Genomic DNA, 26,922 nt, shown 5'->3' on the forward strand with positions numbered 1-26,922 from the left:
CGCCGATCCCATTTCCGGGGCGGGCCGCGGTGGCGGCGGCGCGGGGGCTGCCGGGAAGGCGGCATGGCCCAATAGGCGGCGGGCGGCGGCGCTCGGCCTGCGCCTGGTGCTGCGGCGGGCGGGTGAGGCGGCGCGCGGGGGCCGGCGCGGGGCGGGGGGGAGACCGGCGGGACCCCTGGCCCGGCGGGTCCAGGCGCTGGTAGGGGCAGGGGGGTTCTGCGGCCTTGGGGAGCGGGGGGGTGCTGCTCCAGGCCCCCGTCCGCCGGCGGGGCTTCGCCCTGTCCCGCGGCGCCGAGGGGGCGGCGAGGGGCGGGCGGGCTTCCCCTGCCTGCTGGGTGCCGCAGAGCTTCGTGTGGAGGCCGGTGCCTCGGAGCCGAGCGGGCGGGCTCGGCGGCGCCGCGGCGCGGGGTTGGGCCGGCGAGCTGCCCCGGCGCCTCCCCGCAGGGCTGTGGACGTGAGGGCTGGTTGGGAAATGTCCTGCTCCATCCCCCCCATCTGCACCCGTGGGGCTCAGGTGGCGTTTTGACACATCACATCCTCAGGCGTCCCGGTTTAACTTCAAAGTCCGTGCACGGGAAAAGAAGGATACGAACAACTTCATAAACAGATATCCCCACTCTTAAATGTCTTACTGACTCGAATGTCTGTTTCTTGTCTTTTCCCTTCTTCTTCTCATGACAGAGCTATGGATCCAAGCTTATTGAGAGAGCGAGAGCTATTCAAAAAGCGTGCCCTCTCCACACCAGCAGTAGAAAAACGTCCAGCGCCATCTTCTGACTCCTCTTCTTCAAAAAAGAAGAAAGCAAAGGTAGAGCAAGGTGGCTCATCAAGCTCAAAGCAAAACACAGGTTGGTGGAAGTCTCCTGTTCAACAGCTGCTTAATGTTTTCCACTGCGTCTAAGCTGCGGTTTATTAGCGTGAGTCAGTTTATCTGTGATTTGTGTTAGTGGCCATTGTCATTCTTAGATTACCACTTTTTGTTAAGAAATTAACTTGTGCTAAGGGAAACCCCACTTTTACTAATACATATATGTGTCAGGCCTCGTCCTGTGACTTGTTTGCTTGTTACTCAGTTGGAGGAATCGCCGCTACCAAAATAATATTTCATATGAAGCTGAGCTTTGGTGTGTGGATTTCAGTGCTTGCTGGGCCCACCGGACAAGCAGTAACAGCGGTCTCATTCTTTTCTCTTGACTTTCTGGCAAGAGAGCACCTAAAACTTTATTTCGTTAACTGTAAGTCATAGGCTGTCCATCCCTGAGATGGATTTTGTGACTTTATGTTTCATCTAGCTGGCATATTGTGATTAGCAGTCGTTCTTGTTTTACCTGGGAGCTAATCTCTGTTTCTCAACACCAGGGCTTCTGTATGTTTCTGTCTGCTTTGGTCAGGAGTTTCCTGAGACGATGGCACTGATAATGCATCTCTTAATATCAAATAAGCAGTGGATAAAGCAACACCAAAATGGTGGGAGCATATGAAAAGTGCAGCACCTGGAGCCGCAGGGAGAGTATTTCTGTGCACACAGTGGCATGCACTGTGTTTGCTTTTACAGCGTGAGACGTGTAATTACACGTGGGGGGCCTTTTCAGTTCTCTGAAAGTACTGACAGTTCTCGGATGCACTCTTGATGGTCAAATCAGATGTCGGGAGATACTAAAACACAAAATACTCCACTGTGCAAACTGCTTGTGTGCTTGTATTTTGAATACCACGTGTGACTGTCTTCTAAACTCCGCAAAAAACAATAGCGCTGAAAACAACAGAGAAAAACTTCGAGGATGATAGGAGGGGTGGAGCATCTTTTGTCTGAGGGGATGTGTAGGGAATTTGCGTATGTATCTCCAGCTTCTTAGGGCACCAAAGTTATCAGCCAGACATTTTAAGCTAAATGAAGGGAGGCCAGGTTTCCACTGGTCCCTTTGCCACGCTCCCCTCTCCAAATAAAACAAAATACTACGTGGAATATCCTAAACTGCATGTCCTGAGAGAGAGCAGTTTGCTGGGAAACAGGGATGGGGAGTCAGGAAGAGGTCAGACAGTTGAAATGTGAGTCTGATCTGCAGGATTTGAGTAGATATGTGGCCAAGCAGCAGAACAGATAAAGTGTAATTTCTTTTCTGTGGTTTTGTGGCCTGGGTGTTTATTTAAGTGCTTCTGCAGCTGTCAAATGATTAGCTTACACAAATAGGAATGCGTGATTGTGAGGAAACATGCTTTATCTTTCATTCTCCTGGCTTTGTTCCAGACAGTATCAGATAGGTTTCAGGGCTTCTGTAACACTTCCTTGCAGAATGAGTTCAGCCTCCTTTCATGTCCCCCTGGAGAGCATTCACTAACTACTGCAGAAGCAGCAAGGATGGAAGAAAATTCATGGAGAGTGAGTGGACCAACTTTCTCCCTCTTGATCTTGGGAACTGACTCAGAGCAAGTGTTCAGTCTGGCAAGCGACTAGACAGGTTAAGCAGCTGCAAGCAGCACAAATAGCCCCTTGATGGTGCAGAGTCCAAGTCCTGTGCCTCAAACCCCACTTTTTCTTTGAATCACCAGATTGTTAGGTGCCTGTTGGGATGTGCGTATGTCAGAGATGGGTCCTGGGGAGGTGGAGTAAAAACCTGATGTTGAAAGAATTCATGTCCCTGTGTGTGTCATCCCCCTGTCCCGTCCCCCTCCATCCCTCCGTGTTCCCGCCCATCCCCCATCCCACCTGAAGAAACAAAATTAAGATGATCGGTCCTAGTTTTGTTGTGTAGTGACCACAAAGACAATAAATAATGTCACAGTCACAATGAACATGTATTGAGATTGATAATCTCTGGCTGTGTAGCACCTGCAGGTTCTCCTGTGATTCTATGACTCGGAGAACCCACCCTTGTTGCTTTTCTGGGGAGGAAAGGTGTAGAATTGTGCTAATCTTCAAATGACTACATAGCTAAATCTGGCCTGTGTATGAAGATTTGTTTTAATCTTTCTAGTGGGAACAGCTATTACTATGGTTATTCAAAATTCTTGTTCAAACAAGTTACTTGAAAAAATTCAAAACTGCCTTGTTTACTCAGTTGAAAGTAGTAACTGGAAAATAAATGAAATAGATCGTATCTGTTTATTTATTTTTATTAATGAATAGTAAGTTGTGGCTGAGGTCTTAGTCTTCATCTTAAGACCTTTGTCGTGATGGTCTTAGCCAACAGTAAACAAGAGCTGAAATCTCCAGAATCTGTTTCATGACTTAGTCTACATGTGGGAAAGAATCGTCCTGAGGCGCTAGGGCTGTGCAAGGGGAGATCTTTGCCTTCTGTTCCTTGTGCAGACACCCAGCCCCTTTTATAGATCTGTGAAGTAAGTAGCTGGAATGAGTCCCAAGATTTTTCATTGCGTGTGCTTCTCAGGAAGGCATAAGAACTCAAAGGCAGCATAGCAGAGGCTAGCCATGTTATTTCCTGCACACTGCCTTCTTGTGTGCAGCGAGGATGAGTGTTTTGTGGGAACGCTGCAAGTGGCTAGCGGCCCTGTTGCCATTTGGAGCGTTTGCTTTCAGGAAAGAGGCATGTTAATTAATTCAGTGTGTCCCGCTGGCTACTCTTGCCTGTTAGAGCAGGACACCAGTCTTTCAGGGCTGACACTGTCAAATACAACAGAAGTAATGAGGCATCCACCCAGTATTCCTGAGAGCAGAAGGCATTATCATCACTAACATTATCTTCATCATACACCTTGGTGTGAATCCTGAGTGGTCTTGTACCTGTGGTGTCAGATTCCATTAGTTGTGCTTATATTTTGATTTTTAGGTAAAAGCATTCTCTGCATGTGGGACTGGTACTGGTGAAACTTCACTGTAACAAGTGTCTCTGAGATGAATGGTTGCAGCAGCCGTTGCGTTGTTTTCTGATTGCAGGAGGGAGATGGCTTCTCCAGGTGAATCACTGGACTAGCTGTGCAGGTTAGTAGTGGCCTGGGTATCTGGTGACTCCCATCTTGCCAACCAGGAAGAACACGAGTTGAGTTAGCAAGTCTTTCATTGTGTCCAGGTCTTCTCGAACTTCAGCATACTGAACCTGATAGGGGGAGTTTATATACTTTAAAAAGAGAAAGAGGTAATTGTAGATACTGGTGGCGGCACGAAGGTATTTCTGACACTAATAGACTAAGATATCAGTGTTGTAGGTTACTGGTCTGTTTGGCCATTAGGTGGGTTTTGTTTCCCTAATGACAGGAATATTATTAGAATTTTATATAGTTAAATACCTTGTTCCACATGCGGCTTTGGTCCGGGATGTTTCTTGCTGGCCTGCTTCTCTATGGGTTCAGGAGTGTAAAAGACTTACTGGGCATTACTGATGGCCACGCTGTTGGATGCTGTTTTGACAGTTATAATTTGTAACTGCAAAACTTTTATGGTTTTAAAAATACATAGATGCAACATGTCTACGGAAGAAAAATCATCTGGTGAGCTAGAGGCCAGTGTTATGTGGTCGGTTTGTGAGGGAGGCATGAGTGTGAACTCTCTGGGCTGCGTCAGCAGGCTGATGAAGGAAATGGAGATTCTTTTGTGCAAAATGAAGTCACTTCTCGCTGTGTACCCATCCTGCCATCTCTAGCACAAGGCCTATCCTGGTGTGGCCTCCTTTGTAAAGCATGTCGGCACCCAAAAGCTGTGGGCAGGCTGAGTGAAATTACTGTCATCGGTGTGGAAGGTCTGCGACCTGTCTGCTTGTGTTCCTTGGCAAGAGCTTGGTCAGTTCTAATTCAGCTTTGAAAAGTTAAGATAGGGGTGATATATCCAGCATGTCTGACTCCCTGTAGTGTTGTGGTAGTAAGGCAGCAGCCTTGAGGCAGAAAAATGTCCCTGTTTCTTCTAGACCATAGTACCACTATAGTATGCTTTTGTGGAAACGTGTTCTTCAGGTAGTGCATTAGTTGCATCACGACACCCAGAAGTTGTTTAAACAGGCTGAATGCAAAGTAAGGGGAGAGTGGTTCTCTGGAACTGGTGAAGGGGAGGGAGAAAGGGTCAAATTGTACCACAGGAGGTTAGAAAAGACTATTTTAGGGAAATGTTTCCCGTTGGCATGCTTTTCCTCTCACCACCCTTTATTCTAAAAGTGAGAAACCCGTACTAAGAAGATCTGCCAAAGCCAAGAATTCACATCAGCCTCTCCTGTCTCACGGGATCTCTTGCCACTCAACCCTTCTATTCTGTATCTTTTTTTCTCACCCCTTGTATGTCTCTCCTGCCTCTGTGTGGAGGACACTGCTCTGTCTTTGCACTGTGAATGATCAGATTGTTGAGCATTTTTATAAACATTTTCTCCAGTTAAGCAACATAGTTTTATCCATGTTAGGCAACATTTGTTCATTCGGGTAGACAAAGATCTATACTAGTAACTCAATATAAACAACAAAAGTTCATTTAAAAACAAAAAATCTTTTCTTCCCCTGTAACATTGCAACAGATCATCCTTTTGCTAAGCACTCGGAAAGCCTTTGCCAATTACTCAAGTTCACATCCAGAGATAAAATGATAACTGTTGCTGTTACATTTAAGTAAAAAAAAAAACAAAAACAAAACCAAACCAAACCCATGTGACTTGCTTATTCGTAAGGTACAAGAGGCTTCATTCAAAGGTGTTAAACGTTCTTCAACGTGCTGATGCTCAGTCCTTCCTACACCACCTCTGTTTCATGCTTTCTGAAGCTGTTCATCATTGCTCTAACAGGATTGGGTTCGTTCTCCAAGTCTTTCACAGTTTTATTTTTCACACAGCAGCAACAGTCTAGCAGTTCATAGAGGAAAGCCAACACCACCAGAGAAACTACAGTAAAGATGAATATGATGAGAATAATAAAGCAGGCAGTGTTCCAGTTGTCATGGAAAGGGTAAATTTTTTGCACTTGAAAGCCCAGATACTGGGAAATGGATGTAGTCTCGTTCCAGTGAGTGGTGTTGAGGGTTGCCATTCTTGAAGAGTTCTCTTGGTGTGCTCGCTCTCACGGATTTGGGAGCTGAAACAGAAAAACAAAGCTGTTGAGGACTCTTGATCAAGAACATGCTGTGATTTTTATCCCAAACTGCAAGAACTTAAGCTCAGGCTTAGTGCTCAGACCTCCTACAAACATAGATTGTTGCATACTCCTATTTGTGCACAAAAGTATCAAACTCCAAATGTACAGATTTGTGATTTGTCTGGAATGTTTATTTCAGTGATGACTAGTCCATGCATGCATCAGTAGGGTAAACTATTCTGCAGTGGGAGAGCTTTGCTTCTTTATTTCAAGTATATGCAAAGGCAAAAAGGTTACGAAGATCATTTTCAAGGTATACAGTGGTTTCAACGACCTGTTCATTGTTTGTGTTGAGGTTGGTACTTGCACAGTGTGAAAGCCCTCAGCACTCTTTTGGCATTCTTAGAAAAACAGGAGATCCCAGTAGCGCCCTCCCATACCTGAGTGATTAGAACTTACTACATGTTAATGTCTTTGGAGTTTGTTTGCTTGTTTGGGTTTTGGTTTTTTTCTCTCCTATTAGGGAGAAAGAAAGAAATCACTCTTTAAAAAAATGTGTAAGTCCTAAGTATTTGGAGGATGTTTCCAAAGAATGGAACTGAACTGTCAGTCATTCTTCCTGTACAAAATAACAGTCCTGGTTCCTTAAATCTCATTATTTTTAGAGTTGCCTATTAGCACAGTCTTGTTAACTCTGCAACATGCCTTTGACTTCAGAAGGCCAAATTCCCTGATGTGTTCATTCCCCTGCTGTTCCACTGTTGAGTTGAAGTTTGTGCTCAAGAAATCCAACTGCTTCATGCAGCTGCCTGAATGGCACTGAGCACCTTTGGGAATCTTGGGCCCGCTCTTGGTGCCGTGATCGTTAGGACTGATAACAAGGAAAACTCAACCCTGCCTGAAGAAGTCTGATTTCTTATTCTCAGCTGCATTCTCTAGGCTTAACTGCTAGAAAAGGAATGTCATCGTGGTCCAACACTGTACCCAGCAGAAGAAAAGACTGCTTTGTGGTGTGGGGGAGAGATGAAACACGTTGGCTTCAGCCTTTGGCGTAAATGGTATTGCTGTCCAGATGTGCCGTTTCGGAAAGACCTTTGCACAGCAGTGTGAAAGTAGGCTATGCTTCAGTAATTTCTGTAGTATATCTAGAACAAAAAAGCAGTTTTGTCTGTCTCTGAATGTTTCTTTGAATTATAGATAAGTACACAGGTGAGGTGTTTGGCAATAACATCTTCACAGTTACACATCTCTTTTTTTTTTTTTTTTTTTTTTCCCCACCCCCCACCCCACTTTCCTTCTTTCCTTTCCTTCTTTCCCTGACATTGCCTCCCAGAACTAAGGGAACTTACAGTGCTTTTGGTATATTACCTAATATAATAAAAAACATCCAAGGAGCCACAGTAACTTCTGGTTACCTGTTGTAGCGTACTGTAGGATGCCGTAATAACCTTTTCATCCTTCAGGCAATTTAAAACTGGGTGTGGAAGAAGGAGATTGAGTCAGATCTCCCTCTTCTCTTGAGGAAATAGCAAGGAGTTTTTAGGTGAAACATGGTGGTGAGCAGCACTGACAGGCCAGCTGGTGCCCCACGTCAGCCCCTCGGTGAGTGCATGCTGGCTAAGGGACAGGTTGCAAAATGTGCTTTTGTCTACTGGGGCGTCCCAGAAAACTTAGTATTATGAAAGGGGAAGAGGGAGACAAGATGGTAACTTCACAGAAATCTGGAGTCTTATTTCCATCCCTCAATGAAAGATTTTTTGCTTTGGACACAAAGCAAAACCTAGCTAAGTTCATTACAAAATGGTGCTGGCTACCCACGTTTAGCTTAATTTCATTCACTAATCAAAACTACAGAACAAAGGGGTAATGCTGATGTTTTGTTTGTTAAACTGTGCTCACAGGTCATGCTTTAATGAACCTTGCGTATCCCAGCAATAATTCTGCAATCAACCTCTTTAGACAGTGAAAATTACAAAATGCCTGAATAAATGGGAAGTGACAAAGGCGAAGTGTGATGGTGTCTACTAAAACAGATTACTTAAAGCAATCTAAGCACCTGTTGTTGTTTTTGAGGCATTATTTAAAAAAAAAAGGATGCTATGAAAACCAGGATGATGCAGCCAAACCAGCTTGCAATTTATGTCTTATTTTTATTGTTCAAATATTATATATTTTGTTTGTTATCCTTCTGCCTTTAATGGTTTTAAATGGAACTGGAACAGCTTTGTTGTTGGGAAGATATCTGGCATTAGTATTTGATACAGACATTTATTGGAGCAGTTGCAGAAACTGAACAGTTTCCACTGTTAAATCTGTAATTGAATACACAAATTTGTAATTGAATATACAAAGTGTGACTGAGATGGATAGGATTAATTAAATGGTTGGTTGGTTGGTTGTCTTTTTTGTTTAAAAAAAAAAAAAGTTTACAGAGCAAATCCAAACTAAAAATACTCCTGAGCTGAGTTGGGTCCTGGCTTTGAGTGCATGGTTTGGTTTGGGCACAGTCCACGAAGGAAACTCAGCTGACCTGTTTTATGGAGCTAGAAGTCAGGAGGAGTTTTGAAGGGGTGGTCTGAAGACTTGTTTGGAAATCTGTGAGAGAGGGGAGGGAGGCTGAGTACAAGGATTTGGAGTCACCTTTGAGGAGTAAGTCAAACAGGTTTTAAATGTATATTTTAGATGGCAAAAGAATATTCTAGGGAAGGCAAGGAGAGGAGTTTTGTTTTGAACTTTTTAAACAGATTTCTGAGACTGAGGATTTTGTTGGAACTTGTTACATGTCAGTTGCTCACTCTGTAAACACCAGGCACAAAAAAAGAAAGAACTATTTCTGCTGATAGGAAATTTGGTATTTTAGTCATTGCTAAAAGTGATCAAGACTTGGGGCCACTGGAGACACTGGACGTGTTTGCATTGTGTAGCAGGGACCCTTTGCTGGCACAGCTCCCGGCGAAGGCGGTAGCTCTGTTCCCAAGAGGAGAGGAGCATCTTCAGCTCAGCATGGCTCCCCAGGCAGGAGTCCCTGCTGCTCGGCTGCCAGCGCAGTGCAGCAGCCAGCCCCTTCCCACTCCACAGCCACCATTAGGGCAGCGGGTTGCACGGCATAGAGAAGCTCGTCTTTATGCAGGAAGGTCGATTTTAATGCCCATGTCAGAGGTGGTTCATGCTTCTCAAGGAGGATGATGATTTCTTTAGATTTGAATGAGGCGAGGCAGATAAATATCAGCTACTCATTGCTGCAATTATTAAAGTACAAGACTGAAGTAGCCACTGCCGAGCCTTCAGAATTAACACAGCACTAATAAGGTTAGCATCTTTGAAAGCTGTCAAAAATGACCTGGTTTCATGCAGTTTTACTGGTTTTGTAAGGGCACAATTTAAATTCATCTTGTAAGCCAGCCTGATTTGAATGCAATTCAGCTATTGTATGTATCCAAAATGCAGCGAGTTAAATATTTTATGAATTGGTTTCTGTGATATCTGCATTAGGTTTTAATTTAGAAGTATCATCGTCTTTAGACACTGCAGAGGAGCAGCTTTATTTAAAATCGTATTCATGGAGCAGAGGGAAATGACTGGCAAAAAATCATTTCAATGCAGTACTGAGGAAGTCTTGTTTCAGAAACCACTGAATAGACATCTTGGGGTAATAGCATTTACAAATCTCAGATGGATTCTAACCTGCCTGTTTGCATTGTATTGATCGCTGCTCCAGTATTTACAAGGATAATAATATGCAATGGGATTTTCTTCCTACCCCAACGTACCAAATTTCTAGAACAGGTTTCTAGCATAGCCACGAGCATGGATCTCTTTCAGGCAGCCTAATTGATACGGTTTACAGAATACCCACTTGGGAGATACATTTCTTGAATTTCAGGTTTAGCTGTCTTTGTTTTAAGGAAAATCCTTTCACTGTCATTTCTGTAAAAACATATAGAATCAATTACAAGGAATGTGAGGCTACAGAAAACAAGCTACCTCCCCAGTAAGCATGAAATCCATTTTGTTTACTGACTCTTGGCTTGGTGTATTAGCTCTTCTGTAAGATGGAGTGGTCATCAATTTTCCATTAGTGCACAGATGGTGAAAGTGCTTGTCTGATAGTGCAAGACAAGCTCCTCTGCATTCAGCGGAATAAAACCCTGCTAAACCTAGAGAAAAATCATTCTGATTCTAAGAAGCTTTTTACAGGCTTGTAGGTTACAGGCATATTTTCTTTCAGTAATCAAGATAAACCTAAGACAATGTTATAAAATGATACACACCTACCTCTTGTCTGAAAGGATGCTGAAAGAGCGCTGTTCTGGTCCCTTTTTTTAATGCAGCCTATGGCACAGCTAAGATGGAGCTTCCCTACCATTGGCCAGAGCATGATGCTGCTGACAACTTCCTTTATGCTCATTTGCATCAAGCCCTCAACCCCAGGAGTAAATCATTCATAAATTTGACTCTTACTGTCTTGAATAAGAAACAAACCCCTTCCTGCTCTCCTTTTCGGGACGCTTTTTTGCACATGATGAGCTTGTTAGCGGAGAAGCATGCCGGGACCGCGACGGTGGCTGTGACCCTGCTTTGCTTTGCGTTGGAAAGCAGCCGGTCAAGCTGTGACGTTTGAAGTGTTAATATCTGTAGATTTCCAGCTTCACCATGTGGTTAGATTTACTTGTCATGAACTGTGGCGGGCTGTAGCCTGGCAGATTAAACAAGATAATCTTCTTGATTCAATTGATGGAACAAATATGTGATAAGTCATCTTAACTATTTGTTGTACATCTGAATTTATTTTGTTCACTGTAGACCTCTTGTTACATGTATGGATTTTTTTATTTATAAAATGTCCTGCATAGATATTAGTTTTTGATGATTAAAAGGAACCCTGTAGGGGAAAATCCCTACAGGCTGTATTTTCAGGGGGAGCTGACCTTTGTTTTGTTCTCTTTTTCCATCTTCATCTAGTAACCAGAATGAAATGTTCTTCTGTAGCTGGAGTTATACTGATTCTTCTACGTTAATTTTAGAATTGTCGTGCTATGTAAAGACTCTGATATGATGTCATATAATAGCTTCACAATTACCAGTTGCCAAGTTTTACATCTGATGTTTGTTCCTTCAGCATTATGTTTTTGACGATACTAGCATTGGTTTCCATGAAGACTTCCCCATAATTATTGAAAGTGGATTTGTTTGAAATTTGACTACATCCAGAATTCCCACTTCATAGTTGCTTTTTGTAGTGACTTACGGATCAACTTAGAAGTAGGCTAAGATTCAGTGGGAAGGACGTGAAAAAAATACACCTGAAGCATAGTGACTTTGGAAACTTTATTTGGAGTTTCCTGCAAGGAAATTGGCAAGGGCATCTAAATTTAAATGCAGTGCAGATGTGGCAAACTTTCTTTCAGCCTGCTGCTTACTCGGTGGAGGCAATGGGCCTTCGTCAAACATCTTAGGTGCATTTTCTAGACTATTATTATCTTTTTTCTCTTTTTTTTTCTTTCTTTTTTCACCATCACAAACCCCAGAACACTTCCATTCCTTATCTCCAGTCTCATCCATATCCTCCAGCTGCCCAACAGAACAAAGATTTTGCTTAGCAGCTCTGCTCAGCACCCGCTGCAACCTCGCCCTCAGCTAACGCACTAAATTTTAATTGTTCTTTTCTCTCCCTCAACTGATTTTTCCACATAAATAGTAGGAGCTCAGTATCTCTGAGATACCTACTGTCCTGTCAAATGTGATTATAAATCACCAGTGGATTAAAAAAAAAATCCCTGTGATGACAAAGAGGAAGTGTTGTTTTTCTGGAGTAGCTGAAATTCTGAAAAGCTGTTACTATTAAGTCTGAGCAACATTATGCTGGTAATGGGCCTGTGGCTTTTGATAGTGGTTTGTAGATATTTCTGTTTAATGTGCTGTGGTAATAGCTAAAGTTAATAAAACGGTCATTAACAACCTTGCAATAATTGTTGAAACAAGCTTTACACAGTAGCAGACATCACCATACATTAAAACAGAACCAGACTTGACAACAGAAGGGATTCTGAATTGTTGGTTCCAGTGCTGCAACAAGTTGAATTGTTCTGAATTTGTGGTTGTTTTTTTAATAAATTCTCCACTAGAGCTACTTTAAAAAAAGTAAAATAGTCCAGCACCACAAACACAGTCTTCCTTTACCTGGTGTGTAACCACTGAATACCTTTTGGGAATAAGTTAAACTTTTTTGCGCCTATCTCCTCAGCGCGAAGCTATCAGTAGAACGAATCGTTGGGCAAAAATGCAGCACATTATTTCAGCGTGAATTAATGTAGCATAAATAATTATGGTATGTTAAGCCACAGAACTAAACATGTACTCTTATGGTAGTAATGCTGCCATTACTTCTTAAAGGTCAAGCCCCAATAACTTTATATTCATGGAGCTCTGTTCGGAAGTGTTCCAGAGCAGTGTCTGCTGACAGGTAACCGTGGGGCTGTATCAACACATGTGCTAGCATGGAGTCCTCTGAAGGTGGCCGCTCCTGCAACACGCATTTCTGTTCATAGCTGTAATTCTGAAGGCTATGGAAGTAGCCTGAAAAAGAGATGGGAGTGCAGAGCCAACAGGGTGTAGCTGAAAGCGCCGTTTAATTGTTTATTTTCTTCTTGTGTAGATCACAGCAATGGATCATTTAACTTGAAAGCCCTTTCAGGAGGCTCTGGCTACAAGTTTGGAGTCCTTGCTAAAATAGTGAATTATATGAAGGTATGGTATTTTGATGTAAAATTATCATGTTTTTAAATGCTTGACTTATTTATTCCCCTATGGTAGCTAAAAGATGCTGAATATTTCAAACTCTAAAGTTCTTTCATTGCAAGAGTGAGAATTTCAAGAAACCGCTGGCTAAATGAAAAATGCTGTCAGTAAACAAAACGGTCAGTATGTTATTCCGTTACTGAAATCCTGCATATTCCAGGTCACTTCAAAACCGGGATATTTTTGTTTATTTGCAGTAGAAATATGAACTGCAAAATTCTGTCAGCTTTTAGGATTCATGAGCTATTTATCAAAATAACATGTAATTTGGTGCTTGACAGATGACTTCGCCATCAATTTCAGCTGGTATTAATTTTTTTTCCTCATATTTTCAAAAGCCCTGAATTGAAATTCATATGCTATGTATACTGTATCTGTTCTGTTTTGCAAAATGTCATCACGTTATACCAGTTTTAGTTACTTTATGATATTTGAGGCACTGAATAAAATAAGTATATAACCCTAATAAATACTATTTACTTTTCCAGACTCGGCACCAGCGTGGTGATACGCATCCATTAACCCTAGAAGAGATTTTGGATGAAACACAGCATTTAGATATTGGACTCAAACAGAAACAATGGTTAATGAGCGAGGTAAAGAAAACATATGTTTAGATTTTTAATTAGAGATAAAGTATTATGGTAAACCTGAATTATACACGTTTATTTAATTACAAGCTCTACAAAGATACAATCCCCCCTTTAAGAAACTACGCTGATTCACATGTCTGTCTGTGGTGTACCTCTTGCTATTGAGGTAACTGTGATGAAAGTTATTCTGACATTTTTAAGGACCTGTTAGAATTGTTACACAGAGAGTATATTTTATGGCAAGTGAACTTATTCATTACTAATTTTATATAAACAAGCTGTTTTTCTTAAGGAATTTTCGGTTTTAAAATATTTCAAATTAAGAGCTCTTCCAATATTGAGGATGCTAAATTAACTAAACCAAAGGAGTATGGTGCAAAATTCATAGGCTTGCATTTCTTTGTTACATACTGAAATGAAGAATTCTGATGCGAAATTTATGTCTGAATTTGTGGGATGATACATCTGCAAATTCCAGTGCTGGAGTTCATTAGGTCTCACTCTAGATGCTCAGTTTCATTCTTACAGTTCACTGTAACTTGCCACCGTATTCATCTTTGTGCTTAGTTGACCCAAATGTATTTGTGGAATTTCTAGATTAGTAAATCAGCATGATACCATATTTGGGATTTACGTTTGATTGGTGTACTGGGTTGTGCTCAGATCATATTTAAAATCCTCACAACAGAGTAGTAAAGGCTGTTCAGGCATGGGAAAAAAATCTCTACGTGGTAACACTAGGATGGTTTCACTGGTACAGCCTGTAGCATTCCTTTGCTACCAGTACTAATATTCTGGGGTACCAAAACCTCCAATCTGGCAGTGCTGGTTGTGATGGAAGCTTGACTTTGCTGAAGGCTTTCACAAGGTAGCCCCGGGTTGTTTCCATAGGGAACCAGAATATCAAGATGAAATGAAAAACTCCTCCCAAGAAGTGTATATAAAATTATCACTGAATTGTTACTGGATGGGAAAAGGTAAACAAATATCCTGCAGCACTAGAGTTAGTTACCTTCTCTGTTACAGGTGTTTTCTCCCTCCTTTCTTCTTTCTGTCTGTCTTCTCTTTCTCCTTTCAGGGTCAGGCTGGCATCTGCAGAAGAAACTAAGTAGAGTTGCCCTCTGTTACAGGTGAACTTCCATTGTGGTACTGGCTGCACAGCAAAACTGATTCGGAGCATAGCTGAAATCATTTCAGTTGTCTGTGAACTTCTGCAGCTTCACTCTGAAGCTGGCATAAGTAAAAGCCTACTGTGCAGGAGGTCTGCTCTTCTCAATTTCTTCTACAGCTGCTGGTGCCAATTGACAGCAGTTGGGGAAGACTGACTCCTGTTTTGTTCATCCCAGGTTAATGCCTTTCACATTCGTAACATCCATACGACCCGAGCTTGATATGCTGAGTTGTGCGTTTGCACTTTATATTCAGCTGAAGCACACTTTTTTGCATCCCCTCTTTTTTTTATTTTTGTTCCTTTCTCAAAAAGGAACGTGTGCAGCTTTCTGCCATAAGAGGCTTCATGGACCTTCAAACCCAAAGGCATTAAGTGACTGGTGTTAAGCCTCTTTTGGTGCTTTGTGCTTTCTGATGTGGCGAATTATGTCTAGGCTGGTGGATCTAGGATCCAAGGATTTAAAATGCATTTCAAACTCAAACCTCCAAACTGGCAGCTGTAACGCATGGCTGATGTGCCTAGCTGCTCAAAAGCACGCTAGAAAAAAAGTACTAGCATGTGCTCTTTTTCAAGGTTTAAAATTTATGTCCCTATTACAGGCTCTAGTCAACAATCCGAAAATAGAAGTTGTAGATGGGAAGTATGCTTTCAAACCCAAGTACAATTTGAAAGATAAAAAGGCTCTGCTCAGGCTCTTGGACAAGCATGACCAGCGAGGGCTGGGAGGAATCCTTTTAGAAGATATTGAGGAAGGGCTACCCAATGCACAGAAAGCTATAAAGGTGAGTAGCACACGTCTGTGATTTGGTGAACCCATTCCAGTTTGCTTTTTGAAGGGGAGGTAGGGACTAAGAGAGAATTTTCTCATGAGTTGCTTCTGTTCTTTTGATAACTCAAAGCTATTTCAGAAACTCTAATATTGTAGCTTCGTCTGTATTTCATCCTTTACTTTCAGATTTGGCCTGATGTCTCAGCTCAGCTGTCAAAGTTCTTTCTCAAAACAGACTCTTGATCTACCACATTCCAACTGTAGGGATTTAGTTCTGCTTTTATACCTTGATCTCAGTCCTCCGTATCTCATAATTGATTTATCGTCAGCATCCACTTTGGATGCTTTTCATTGCCAGTTACTTTGCTGCTTCTCTATAGTTTGTTGTGCTTTCTGTAGCACAAGATTGGCCTCTTGTTCAAGTTGGAATCCTTATCCTTGGAAATGAAGTGATTTTGAGTTGTTCTTTTGCATTGGTTTTCGAGGCTTTAGGGGACCAGATCATCTTTGTTAATCGCCCTGATAAGAAGAAAATTCTTTTCTACAATGACAAGAGCTGTCAGTTTACTGTGGATGAAGGTAGGTGCTTGTTTATGTATGTTTCCATGATAGTTGATTTGAAATCATCTTCAGTATCTCTATGTGCAAGCAGTCTTTTAAGGTGGTAATGAAATACCGGGTATATCCGATACCTGGCAGGAGAATGGTTCATTTTAACACAAGGCTAACGAGACTAGCCAGTGAGTTCAAGGGTAATATCCTCTGCTTTATAATGGTTACATTGGAATGTGGCACAAGGAATCCAACAGTTCTCTTCAAGTGCAGCAGTACAGAAGAGACTAAAAATCAGCTGACTGACTAAAATGGCATCTAACATTTTGGTGTGTAAAGGGCAGCCAAAAAAACCCAAAAGAATGGCTTCTGGGTGCAAGTTTGTTGGGTTTTATTAATCACGTGCCTTTTGTTGGTGAATGTGAATGTGATGAGAGCCACAAATGGAATGGAAGGAGGAAGCCAACAGGGAGATGTGAACAGAAGTCCCAAGAAGGGGTAGTTTACAACTGGGAGGAAAGCACAGATGTAGGGTAGTGCTGCTGCCTAGAGCTGGAGTGGATTTGGGATTTCCAAAGTTCAAGGTGTGTTTTACTGTCTGACAAATAGTGGTAAAATTCTCTGGTGCAATGTGCCTATTTATGCACAGAAATCAATTGCACAAGTCGGGGGGTGTTCCAGTAATGACATTTATGTCAACATCAGATGCTTGTAAGTACAGAAAGGAGAAGGCAGTCTGTGTCGAAAGATCTTATTTTAAATAACTTGACGACACCAAACACTTTCTGTTGTTAACATACTGTTCTTGTAACTTGCTACATAAAGCCATCTTAACACAAAATGTCACATTATGGTTAAAAAAAATAGGGAAGAGTTTTGATAGAAAATTGAACTGCTGTACTTACAGGACCATAGGACAAAGCATAAAGCTCTTTTTTTCTTTGACTAACTCAAAGAGAATCTTTATTTTCAATAGAATTAAGCAACTGGAAATGTGTATCATTAACTTATTTGTTATACCACACATGTACTCTCACTAATAATAGCTTTCTTCCACAAAGATAATTAAGTAGTTGTGACATCTACAGTATTTAAAAATACAAAAATAGTTTCAAAATATTGAAGTGAACCTCTCTCTTTAGACCATAATTTCTGTCACTTGATAGTGGCAGTCAGAACTGTATGTGAAGTGCAGAATTACAAGCCTTCAGTCTGCATTCACTGGGGAATTTCTGGCCTCCCCAAATGCCTATGAGTTTACCATTAACACTGTCATCCTGTTCAGATAGTGTCTCCTCAGTCCATCAGCCCACAGCTTTTAGGGATCTGAACATAGTCAAAACATTTAGAAGTCAGTGCTGCTGCAGTGACTGTTAAGGCAAAGCTTTTAAATTTTTCACAGCTACAGGTTGTGTTACAGTCATGATTGCTGATCATTTCTTCGTGTGCAATTTTTTCCAGATAACTGGAACCCAACCATCCTAAAAGAGTTATCAAAGGGAGATCTCTACCCTTTTGCTCTTAGTTTGTAATAACTCCAGGATTAACTGTGAAATTTAATAAAAGAGCACATTTTATTAAGACATAGCAAGAGACATCTGCCATCTCTTTATCAGGTGCTGGTATGAATCTAAGGCTGTTCATGTCCAATACACGGTATTTTAGTATGCCCAGCACTGATCTTTGTTTAGGAACAAGCAGTGCAGTCTATTGCCGCGAAAGGGGGAAAAGGTTAAAAAAAACCCCACCTTTAAAACCCCTTCAAACAAAATGCCTAAGTCGTTTGGCTCGATCTGCCGATGAAGGCAGGCATTTAAGCCCGCAGTGTCTTAATGACGTTTTGTAGTTCGAGGTGGCTTTGCTTGCTTTCATCTGCAGGTGGCAGCATGTTCCCATCTGATTGGAAAGGGAAATATTATTTTTTTTTTTTTTTTTTTTAGTTCTGTTCCTGCAGGGTTTTGTTTCTTCTTTTGGTACAGATGATGATGCTTTGTTCTGAAAGGAGGCAAGAATACTTTCTCTTTTGTGAATTTTGTGATCTGCCTGTGTATGCCACAACTCTTAAAACACCCCTGAGTGGGTTCACTTATTGCAGCTGGAACGGGTCGTTTTTCCAACCATGTTATCCTGTGATGAAGGAAAGCCATCCTTCCGGAGCAGTTTTGCTTTATGATTCTTTCCAGAGTACCAGAAGCATGTCTCTTAGGGAGTCGTTGGCAGAATTGTCTGCGTACAGAATGAGTTATGACACGTTTCTGCATTAGCGGTGCTATTTCAGCTCATTATCTCCAGCAATGTTAAAACAAAGTTTTCAGAAGACTGCAAAATAAGCCTTGGAAGTGTTGTCGAGGCTTTTTGATCTAACAGCTGATGACAGTTCAAAATATGTTTCTAGTTTAATGTTTATCCTTAGAAATAAGGGCTCTGCGCTCCTCAGTGCGTGATTCTGCCCGTATGACACACTCCAGTTTTGAACAGAAGTTGGCTGGAATTAATATCCTTTAAAAGCCAGGCGTCTTCTCCCACCGCTGTCTGAGCTCCATCAGTATCAGTGGAGAAAGAGGAGCTGATGGGGCAATTTGGAGCTTGCTGTCTAAAGTAGTGGAACTGCTTTCTGGCAGTGCCTACCTCTGCCCTTGCTACAGTTGTTTTGCTGGCTGAACAAGCTTTTCTTTCTCCCCTTTTGAAAATAAATCCCAGTGTACTACAGCAGTGGTGCAGTACCTATCTGTCGTGATCTCAAGGGTACTGGAGAAGGTTTCTGCAGTAAGGAACGTCTTTTGTTCTTCCTTTTATGTGATTAGCCAAGGAAGGTTCAGATTGCATGTGTTCCTTCTTGACTTCCTGACTAATTAATCTTCTGTCAGTAGTGTGTAGCTGAAAGCGTTTATAAAAGCCGGGCTAGATTTCAGGTGCTTCAGCCAAGTAAAGCACTGCCTTTTTGTGCTGGGGCTAAGCACTTTGCATGTGAACCAAGCTTTCACCCCGTGCTGCTGAATGCTGAAAGGCCAGTCGGATTGCTTAACTGTTAGAGATGGTATCTTTCACATCTGAATGCAATATAGGAAACATTTTAATGCCTAAAAAAATCGGGTACTTAATTATACATCTTTTTAATACTCTTCCTAAGCACCTTTGAAGAGATTTAAAGAATGGCCAAAGCCTCTTAAATTTAACAGTATAAATTGCTTGGGATCAGCAATGACTTATAGCTCTGGCTTTGAATTCCAAGGTGGTCCAGGAGCAGCACAGACTTAATGTCAAGCATCTTTTCCTTCTGGTATAAATCTAGTCCTGTGTTCCCTGGGACTGTTAGGAAGCAGGACTCCGTCTTCCCTGCTACTCCGTTGTTTCTTCCCTTCTGCCCTGTTATTGTCTGTTCTTGTCTTGCGCTTGGATTTTGGCTCAGCTCAGTGAAGATTTTTAAGCTGGTTTTAATCTCTGGCAGATTTTATTACCAGTGTGCTGTAGCTGTTTATCTCGAGAAGCCATCTCAACCTTTTTGCAAGAGCAGGTGAGGCAGTCAGAAGTGCAGGATAAGCTGCACTGAAGTCACCATGCAGCCATTTACCCATGACTTTGTTCCTGAAATGTAAGCATTTATAGAAAGGGAGCATGTTAAGGATATAATCACTCAGGGAATGTCAGCACCAATTGTTTTCCTATATGAGGCATCTTGTGATGCAGTAAAGTTGAGGTGACTGCATCTTTACCCCTTGGGTATTTCAAGGAGAGAAGGTGGTGTTTGCAAAATCTTTGTTATGCTACCCTCTGCTTTGTTGTGTGTTGGTGGCTGCTGGTCAGAGCTCATTGTTTTCAGTCTGTGCACACAGACATCGTGATGCTGGAGATGTTAGCAAACATCTAAACCAGCCTTTCAATCAGCTTTCGGTCTCATTCCCTCCTCTCATTGCTTGAAAGACCAGAAGTTAGCTATCTGGAGGAGCAAGGGAGCAGCCTGCAATGTGAGCAGATTGTCAAGCTTCTCGAAGCTTGATTCTGTCAAGCTTCTGCTTCTGAGTTCAAATATTTTACTGATTGAATTGCAAGATGTTGCATATAGGATTTGTTCATTGTCCAGATGAGACACGAGGCACCTGCCTCTGCTCCTGGGATCACACCTTTCTGCCTCTCCTGGCGAAGATCTGCATTGGCATCAGGACTTAAAAGCTCCACTGAAAATGCGCGTGGTCTCCTTGAGGGTTCACAGCACCTGCATTGCTTTGCCCAGAAACTGTCTGGAAATTTCTCCCCAGGGGATTTTTTTTCTGGGCTCTGTCTTGTCTTAGCAGCCTAAGCAGTAGGAGGAACTGTCAGCTTGCCTGAATGCAGCCTGCTGTGGCCAGGTGAAGCCTTACTGTCTTGGCTGCTGGACAGGTTTTTTTCCTTCCATAGATATTACATGCTTGTTCTGGCTGATCTATCAAATAGTTTAGTGCTCTGATAGAAGGGTCTCTCACCTTTGCCATGCTCTGATGGTGTAAAGATCACCTAGTTGTTGGCAGGACATGGAGAAGAAAAATTGAATGTGTCTGTAATCGTAATGGTTAACGTGCTCCGTAGGAATGTGTGCATCTGAACCTGTTTTCCATGCCTGGCTGAAGCAGGCCAGCATGTGCTGAGCTTTGTGCTCCAACAATCCCCTTCCCGTTCCTCACCAGTACCGAACTCCCTGTGCCCTGTCCACAGAGAAAAGAAAGACTCTGTGAAAAATGGACCTGGTATATTGAAACTATCTCTAGGAACTGCCTTCTGTTGCTGTTGTCTGCTCTTCAGACACATCAGCTCATCACAGCATTTTTCTTTCTGTCTTTCCTCCCCTCCACAGAGACAGGCCAGCCCGCTGCATCCCCTGCCTGGCCAGCCAGAAGCATGGACGCTGCTCCAGAGGTGGTGGAGCACAGTAATTGGGTCATCACTTGCCATTTCCTCCTCCCTGGCACCTCTCGTGAGCTACTGCTTTTAAGGAGTGGTGCCCCCCTTTGCTCAGAGCCACACAGCAAAGGCCAGGGTGGCAGGATTTCAAATTCCCCTCAAAGAAGTTGGAGAAATTTCTTCCTGTCTTGGGTCAAGGGTATGAATTTTGAGGTGCAGAAATACCACAGCTACAAATGGAGACGGTTGTTTCTTGAGAGCTGTAGTATTGCCAGCTTTTGCCATAGGTTATCTTATTTCAGAGGGGATGTCACAGTAATTCGGTATACACAGTAGTGTATTCCCAAGGTCTAAACTTTAACTAGCTCATAGGGGCATAGTCCTTGGAGACTTCTGAATAAATCTGACGGGTAATGTGGAAACGGTTCAGTGCCAGCCAGGCAGCTGCTCTCTTTCTTCAGTTCTTGCATTTAGCTCAGGGTGTGGTGTTAGACCAAATGGGTTTTGTGATGAGATGATAGATGCATCTCCTTTCCCCTTTAGATGGCACCCTAAATGCAAACAGCTAGTATGCACAGCCATCTGAAGGGTGGCAGCTCTCTGTTCTTCTCCACCTTTATCCTGTGGTTTTAGTTCTGAACCAATTCTTTAACAAGCAATATTTCTGCAGGGGGGACTGTGGTGTTGTGCCTCCTGCCTTTCCTAGGCAATAAGGTATTTTAATGCCTTACGTGGAGCTTCAGCATGGGAAGAAGGTTGCCGTAACTGCAATCAAAGCAATATTGCTGAAAGCAGCCTGATTTATGAAGGAATTTTTGAATGGAGTTGCAGAATACTGTCTAGTGACTCTGGTGGGGCCAGTTAGTGGATTAAATTATCTGGATGTAAAGTCCATTTTAGCTTTGTGGTTTTCATTCTTGGTGACTTTTATATTCATATTTCTTGGCCAAGTTTAAAAGGTGAATGAGAATCTGTAATGATGGTATAACCGCTGCATTACAAGAAATGCAAAATGCTGTGGTTAGATATTAACTGTGATCTGCACTTCTGTAAATGTTGATCCTTGAAGAGCTGACCATTTGTTTTCTAGTGTTTAATTTTTCACTTCTGTTCCCCAGAAGAATGTAGACCAGTTTAACCTTAAGCACCAATCCTCAGCCTTTCCCCCGCCTCCACCCAGGCATATTTGTCTGCATATCATGAACTCTAAGAAGGAGTTTATGTGTTTATTATCTGTGTCATTGTACATTACAAACATTATCTGTGTTTGTAGCAGAATGTTACAAATAAAAGGACACTGTCCTGTGAAAGTTCAGAGTTATCAAGTCTCTTATCTGCTATCACCTCGTGTACACGTGCCTGTTGTGCATCTTGGAGGACTGACCTGCATCTCTTCAGCTTCTGCAGCAGGCATCTGTGCAGAGCCAAAGGCAGGATAGTACAACACAATGTTAAAAGTGTCTCTGGCTGGGATCTGTTTAATAGTCATGCATTTATGTGCAGCCTTGTCACTTCACGCATGAACTGCACAAACGCATCATTTGAAATATGGTTACTCACAAAGTGCTATAGTGCGTTTGCACCATCGTCTGATTCATCTTCCCAAGTGCCATGCTGGGTCTTGGTGTCCAGCTGAGTCTAGCTTGGGTGCTGAGGACAGAGAGGGGGCATGAACAGAAAGGAGATAGCTTGAAAGAGCAATTTTTGCTCAGTCTGGAGGATGCAATAGGACCCTTGTGCAGGCTTCTGCTTGTAAGACTTGATCTGAGTGCTCATCGCTCTTGCCTGTTCAGCTTTGATCATAACGTAACCTTTTCCACCTGCCACAACAGGATTAGCTGAGAGATGATCCGCGATAGTAGGCACTGCGAGCTATTCCGAAAGCCCGGAATCACACTCAAAATGGATGAGCAGACAGAATGTCTTGACTACAGCGTCAGTCCTGGCATTCAGCTATCTGAAAACTACAGTTTTGAGTGATCCCGCTGTGCTGTGTAGTCTGTATGAGAAACAGGCTGCGCGCTATCTCCACGTAACCCAGAGCGGTGTTTGGACAGGATTTGGTTCTCTTCAGAAACGCTGCATTACCAAAAATGAACATTATTGTTGTTCACTGGCAAAATTCCTTTCTTTTGTTTCCTGAAAAGCTTGAACAGCCCCTTACTGTTGGCAGTGGGAAGAAAAGAAAGAAAGACCTGAGACTTAAAGCATGTGCTTTCATGGAAAAACAAGATGCATTAGGAAGGGAACTGGTCCAAGTGCAGAAACCAAGTCTGTTGGGTACACCTTTTGTAAGGTGCCGTTTTGTTAGTGTATCTAGAGCAAATATATCTGGCAGACCGTTATCACTGGAGTGTTTCATCGCCTGCTGCATAGGACAGCTTCTTCAGCATGCAGAAGTTGTGGTTGTTTTGACAACTGTATACTAAATTTATCTGGAAATAAAGGGAAAAATTTAATCTTGCGTTGCTATGTGTGCCTCGTGTTTTATTTATAGTTTGTTAGCCAAACCTGCTGACAGGATATATCTAACTTACTGCCTGGGGAATGAAGGGAGGTGGGATTGTACCAGCCGCTGCCTGGAGAAGGCATTCCAGAGGCTCTGTGAAACTTTACATGAGGCAGAAAGTGTGCAGGGAGATGGCAGCTGCTCTAATTAAGACTTACTGTCTCTGTCTTCTGTACTGCTGCTGTGGCTTTTAAGGTATCTCTCTTCTTTTTAACACCAGAGGAATTTTAGTAATTTATTATCTGTACAGCTTGGTATGTATTATATTACAGTATAAATGAGCTTAAACCCACTGTAGTGAATGTCTTGAATCTTCAGTAAATTGGACTATGAGATGACAAGTCTCCCAAGACAGTGGCAGCTGAAGATGCGTAAATGAAGTTGCCATTTATGGTTAGTTATTACCCTTCACCAAGACCTTTTGAACTGAAACTTATAAAACACACTGACAGTCTAACACGGCTATGGAAATGCTGGAGGCAAAAAGAGAGACTGTAGCAAATTAGCATTAAAAGCGCAAGTTGTCTGTGGGTGCTCCTGATGCTGGAGCGCACTTAGTGTGGATGAGAATCAGCTCATTTTTTTCCATTAAGTGTTGGGGGTCGTTTTGTTGGCTGGAGGTTGTGGGTTTTGTTGGTTTGGTGGTAGTTTGGGGTTTTTTTTGGAAGTGCATCTGGCATTTGGACTGGGTAAAGGCTGTGCTAATTAGGTGCCTGTTGGTAAGGACTGCTGCATCTGTACGGTCATAGATGGACATGCCAGAATACTTCAGCATTTGAAATCAAGTCTGTTTCCCTTCATGTGGGAGCTTTGCCCAGGGTTTGTTCATTGGGATATAAAACGAGGGTTTGTTTGGTGTTTCAGAATTTCAGAAGCTGTGGAGGAGCATTCCCGTGGATTCCATGGATGAGGAGAAGATTGAAGAATATCTGAAGCGGCAGGGTATTTCTTCCATGCAAGAAACCGGACCAAAGAAAATAGTAAGGGATACAAATTACATATCTTTCTAGGAGATTCCCCCTTCCTGACCATGCAGTGTTAATTCCAAAACGCATTGGTGAGCCTATGCACAGCTGCTTTGTGTAGCTGGGGGACGTGTGACCAGTTTTAAGAAGCTGCAAAAAACAATGCTGTAGCCAGCAGTCAGTGTTTTTATAACTTGTTTAAGCCAGTGTAATCCAAGCAGCATCAAGAAGAGGGCAAATGCCAGAAAATCCCTGCGAGATGCGAAGTGGAATCTTCTGCTTGAAGCTGTGTGATACATTAGGAGTAGAAGAATAGTTACTTTTCTGGGAGAGGGCCGGGGGGAGTCAGTGTTTTAAGTTTTTATTTTCTGCTAAATAGCTTTTGAAATCCTGATGGGAACCGTGTAACGTGCTTTTCACCACACACACACTGTTCTCCAAATTGTGTGCAATATGCTTGTGTTTTACTGGGAGGCCAAAAAAGCTGCAAGCTCTCCAAAGATGCTTTCTTCCTGGCTCCAAACAATTCTTTTTTTACATTTATTTGTATGTGATATACCATGTATTTTCTCTTCTGCACTTGACTTCAAACTGTCCTTTCACGAGAGACTTTCCATACAGAACTTACTCCTCTTTCTGCTAGTCACTACGCTAGACGCTTTAATGCCTGTCAGCATGTAGGCACTCTTCATGGGTTCCTTGTATGCTAAATCTGTCTTTGAGCATGGAATTGTGGATAGAATTATGGACCTGCTTCTGTAGGTGCATGGGAGTTTTTGGAAACTTGACTTGTAAACACCAGCTTTACCTGCTGTGCATGGGGTATGGAGACTCTGCTCTGCCCCTGGGGTCATCTCCCTGCCCGGATTTGAATTGAATGGTGTTGCAACTTGCAAAAACAAGCAAGCACCTTCTCCGTCTGCCCACCTCTGGTTCAAGCAGGGCTCTTCTTCGCAGAAGTGATGACTAGCACAGCGTCACACATCAGGTCAGATGTCACAGCTGGAGGGCAGATCTTTTGACGACTGTTTATTTCTTCTTGTAGGCTCCTATTCAGAGGAGGAAGAAACCCGCTTCTCAGAAGAAACGTCGATTTAAGACTCACAATGACCATTTGGCTGGAGTATTAAAAGATTACTCTGATGTCGTTCCTGGCAAACAGTGACCAGTTGAATTCTGGAGCAAACATGCATTTTTATACAAGTTTTTTGCCACTCGGGCTGTGTCTGCTCGCAGACAGACTGACTGTATATAGTAATGTGGTGATGTGTTTCCCCCATCCCAGCAACTGCCGAGATGAAACAGGTCAGTTTAAGAGCAAGTGCAAAGTACCGAATTTAGAGTTTAATTTAATTAGCTAATGGGAAATGTGTCTTTAAGTAAGAGGTTCTTACTAGTTGCCTCTTGGCATAGTGATAAATGGTGCTCAGCGTGTAATGCAGTAGTTCTTGTTCAGTGCTTAACTCTACTTTTACATTGCTTAATGAGTATTTACCTGGAATTACATACAAGGGGCTTTCTAGTAGAATTGAATACAGCATTTGTTTCACCTGTTTCAGGAAAACCTTTTCCTAAAATAACCGCAGGCAAGTTTCTTTCACAGTTAAATACACCTACGATTTGTATGCTTCCTTGCCATGGGACTGAGCTTTACTGGAAGTTGGTGATACCTGAGACTCAAACTCAAAAAAAAAAGCCCTCTCCCGAACTCCTAGCAGGCTGCAGGATGGCAATGCAGCTGTAGCTTCCTAATGCTAATCAGAAATTGCCCTCAGCAATTTCTTGTCACTATAGTGGATGCCCATGTGTTGCACGGTTCTACTCTATGAACGGGAGGGAAATAAAATGACAGTGTAATGCTGAAGCATTTTTTTTTTTTTTTAACTAATAAACTTACAGTGCTGGTTTCCAATGTTGCTTCCTTAAAAAATAAGAGAATCAAGATCTTTCATGCTTGTTGGCGTTTTCCTTTTCAAGGAGGTAAAGGAGTCTTTGCTATATTTTTATCTTCTCAATGACTTACTGTTCTGGGCTAACACTATCATCTTTTTATCATTCTTGGTTGAGGAGGGGGGAGGAACCACCTTAAATGAAAGCTCCCTGTAGATGCCTGATGTTCTTCTGTGCAGTACAGACTTAGTGTGGAATGTGGCCAAATTATGTCCTCTTGATAACTTATTTTTATGTACTGAACCAGAGTCAATCAATGCTGATATTGTTTTCATGGCACTGCGGGAGAGGAGCTGTTTCTCTGCTCTTCTAGGGTTAGGATCAAAGATAAAATAGGTGACTGCAATATCCCCCGACAGTAGATTGCGGCTGTGTGCACATGAGCTGTTGTCTTGCTTGATGTATCACGGGTTGAAGTAGAGGCCATCGGATCTGGACACATGGACAGATGAAGAAAAAGGCTTTGTTGCTGTTGCACTGAAGAAGTTAATTCTGCTTGAGGAAGCACAGGAGGAGAAATACACTTCTCCAAGTGTGTAGCATTTATCCTCCTGATTTTAAAGACTGCTCTTTTGAGAAACAGACAATACTTCCAGCATTGCACATGTCAGCCCTGCTTAAAGAGTTGCTAAATGCCTGTAGGAGATTTTCTTCTATTATTTTATGGGGGTTTTTTTCTTGTTCATGCTTTTTATATATATAAAAATGCATGCTGCTCCAGCTGGTTTTGAAACTGT

General features: G+C 42.3%; 2 protein-coding genes across 5 annotated transcripts; one reads left to right on the plus strand and one right to left on the minus strand.

Annotated features, from left to right (window-relative positions):
• The first annotated feature begins 39 nt into the window (after positions 1 to 39).
• On the plus strand, positions 40 to 26,177 carry GTF2E2 (general transcription factor IIE subunit 2). 3 transcript variants are annotated; one of them, XM_037393107.1, is made up of 8 exons: positions 40 to 122; positions 682 to 848; positions 12,659 to 12,750; positions 13,290 to 13,397; positions 15,165 to 15,347; positions 15,820 to 15,913; positions 24,135 to 24,250; positions 25,281 to 26,177. In XM_037393107.1, exons 2-8 carry the CDS (start codon positions 686 to 688, stop codon positions 25,398 to 25,400), a joined length of 876 nt encoding a protein of 291 aa, XP_037249004.1. In that variant the 5' UTR covers positions 40 to 122; positions 682 to 685; the 3' UTR covers positions 25,401 to 26,177. The 3 variants fall into 3 exon arrangements, with proteins under 3 accessions (XP_037249004.1, XP_037248992.1, XP_037249000.1); XM_037393095.1 differs by lacking the exons at positions 24,135 to 24,250; positions 25,281 to 26,177 and adding an exon at positions 20,715 to 23,225; XM_037393103.1 differs by lacking the exons at positions 40 to 122; positions 24,135 to 24,250; positions 25,281 to 26,177 and adding exons at positions 175 to 199; positions 20,715 to 23,225.
• SMIM18 (small integral membrane protein 18) lies at positions 3,113 to 10,749 on the minus strand. 2 transcript variants are annotated; one of them, XM_037393128.1, is made up of 2 exons: positions 10,275 to 10,749; positions 3,113 to 6,003 (listed from the first exon to the last, which is right to left on the minus strand). In XM_037393128.1, exon 2 carries the CDS (start codon positions 5,956 to 5,958, stop codon positions 5,665 to 5,667), a length of 294 nt encoding a protein of 97 aa, XP_037249025.1. In that variant the 5' UTR covers positions 5,959 to 6,003; positions 10,275 to 10,749; the 3' UTR covers positions 3,113 to 5,664. The 2 variants fall into 2 exon arrangements, with proteins under 2 accessions (XP_037249025.1, XP_037249020.1); XM_037393123.1 differs by having other exon boundaries at positions 10,279 to 10,747.
• Positions 26,178 to 26,922: the final 745 nt, after the last annotated feature.

This window comes from Falco rusticolus, chromosome 1, assembly GCF_015220075.1.
Source record: "Falco rusticolus isolate bFalRus1 chromosome 1, bFalRus1.pri, whole genome shotgun sequence".
NCBI lineage: Eukaryota > Metazoa > Chordata > Aves > Falconiformes > Falconidae > Falco > Falco rusticolus.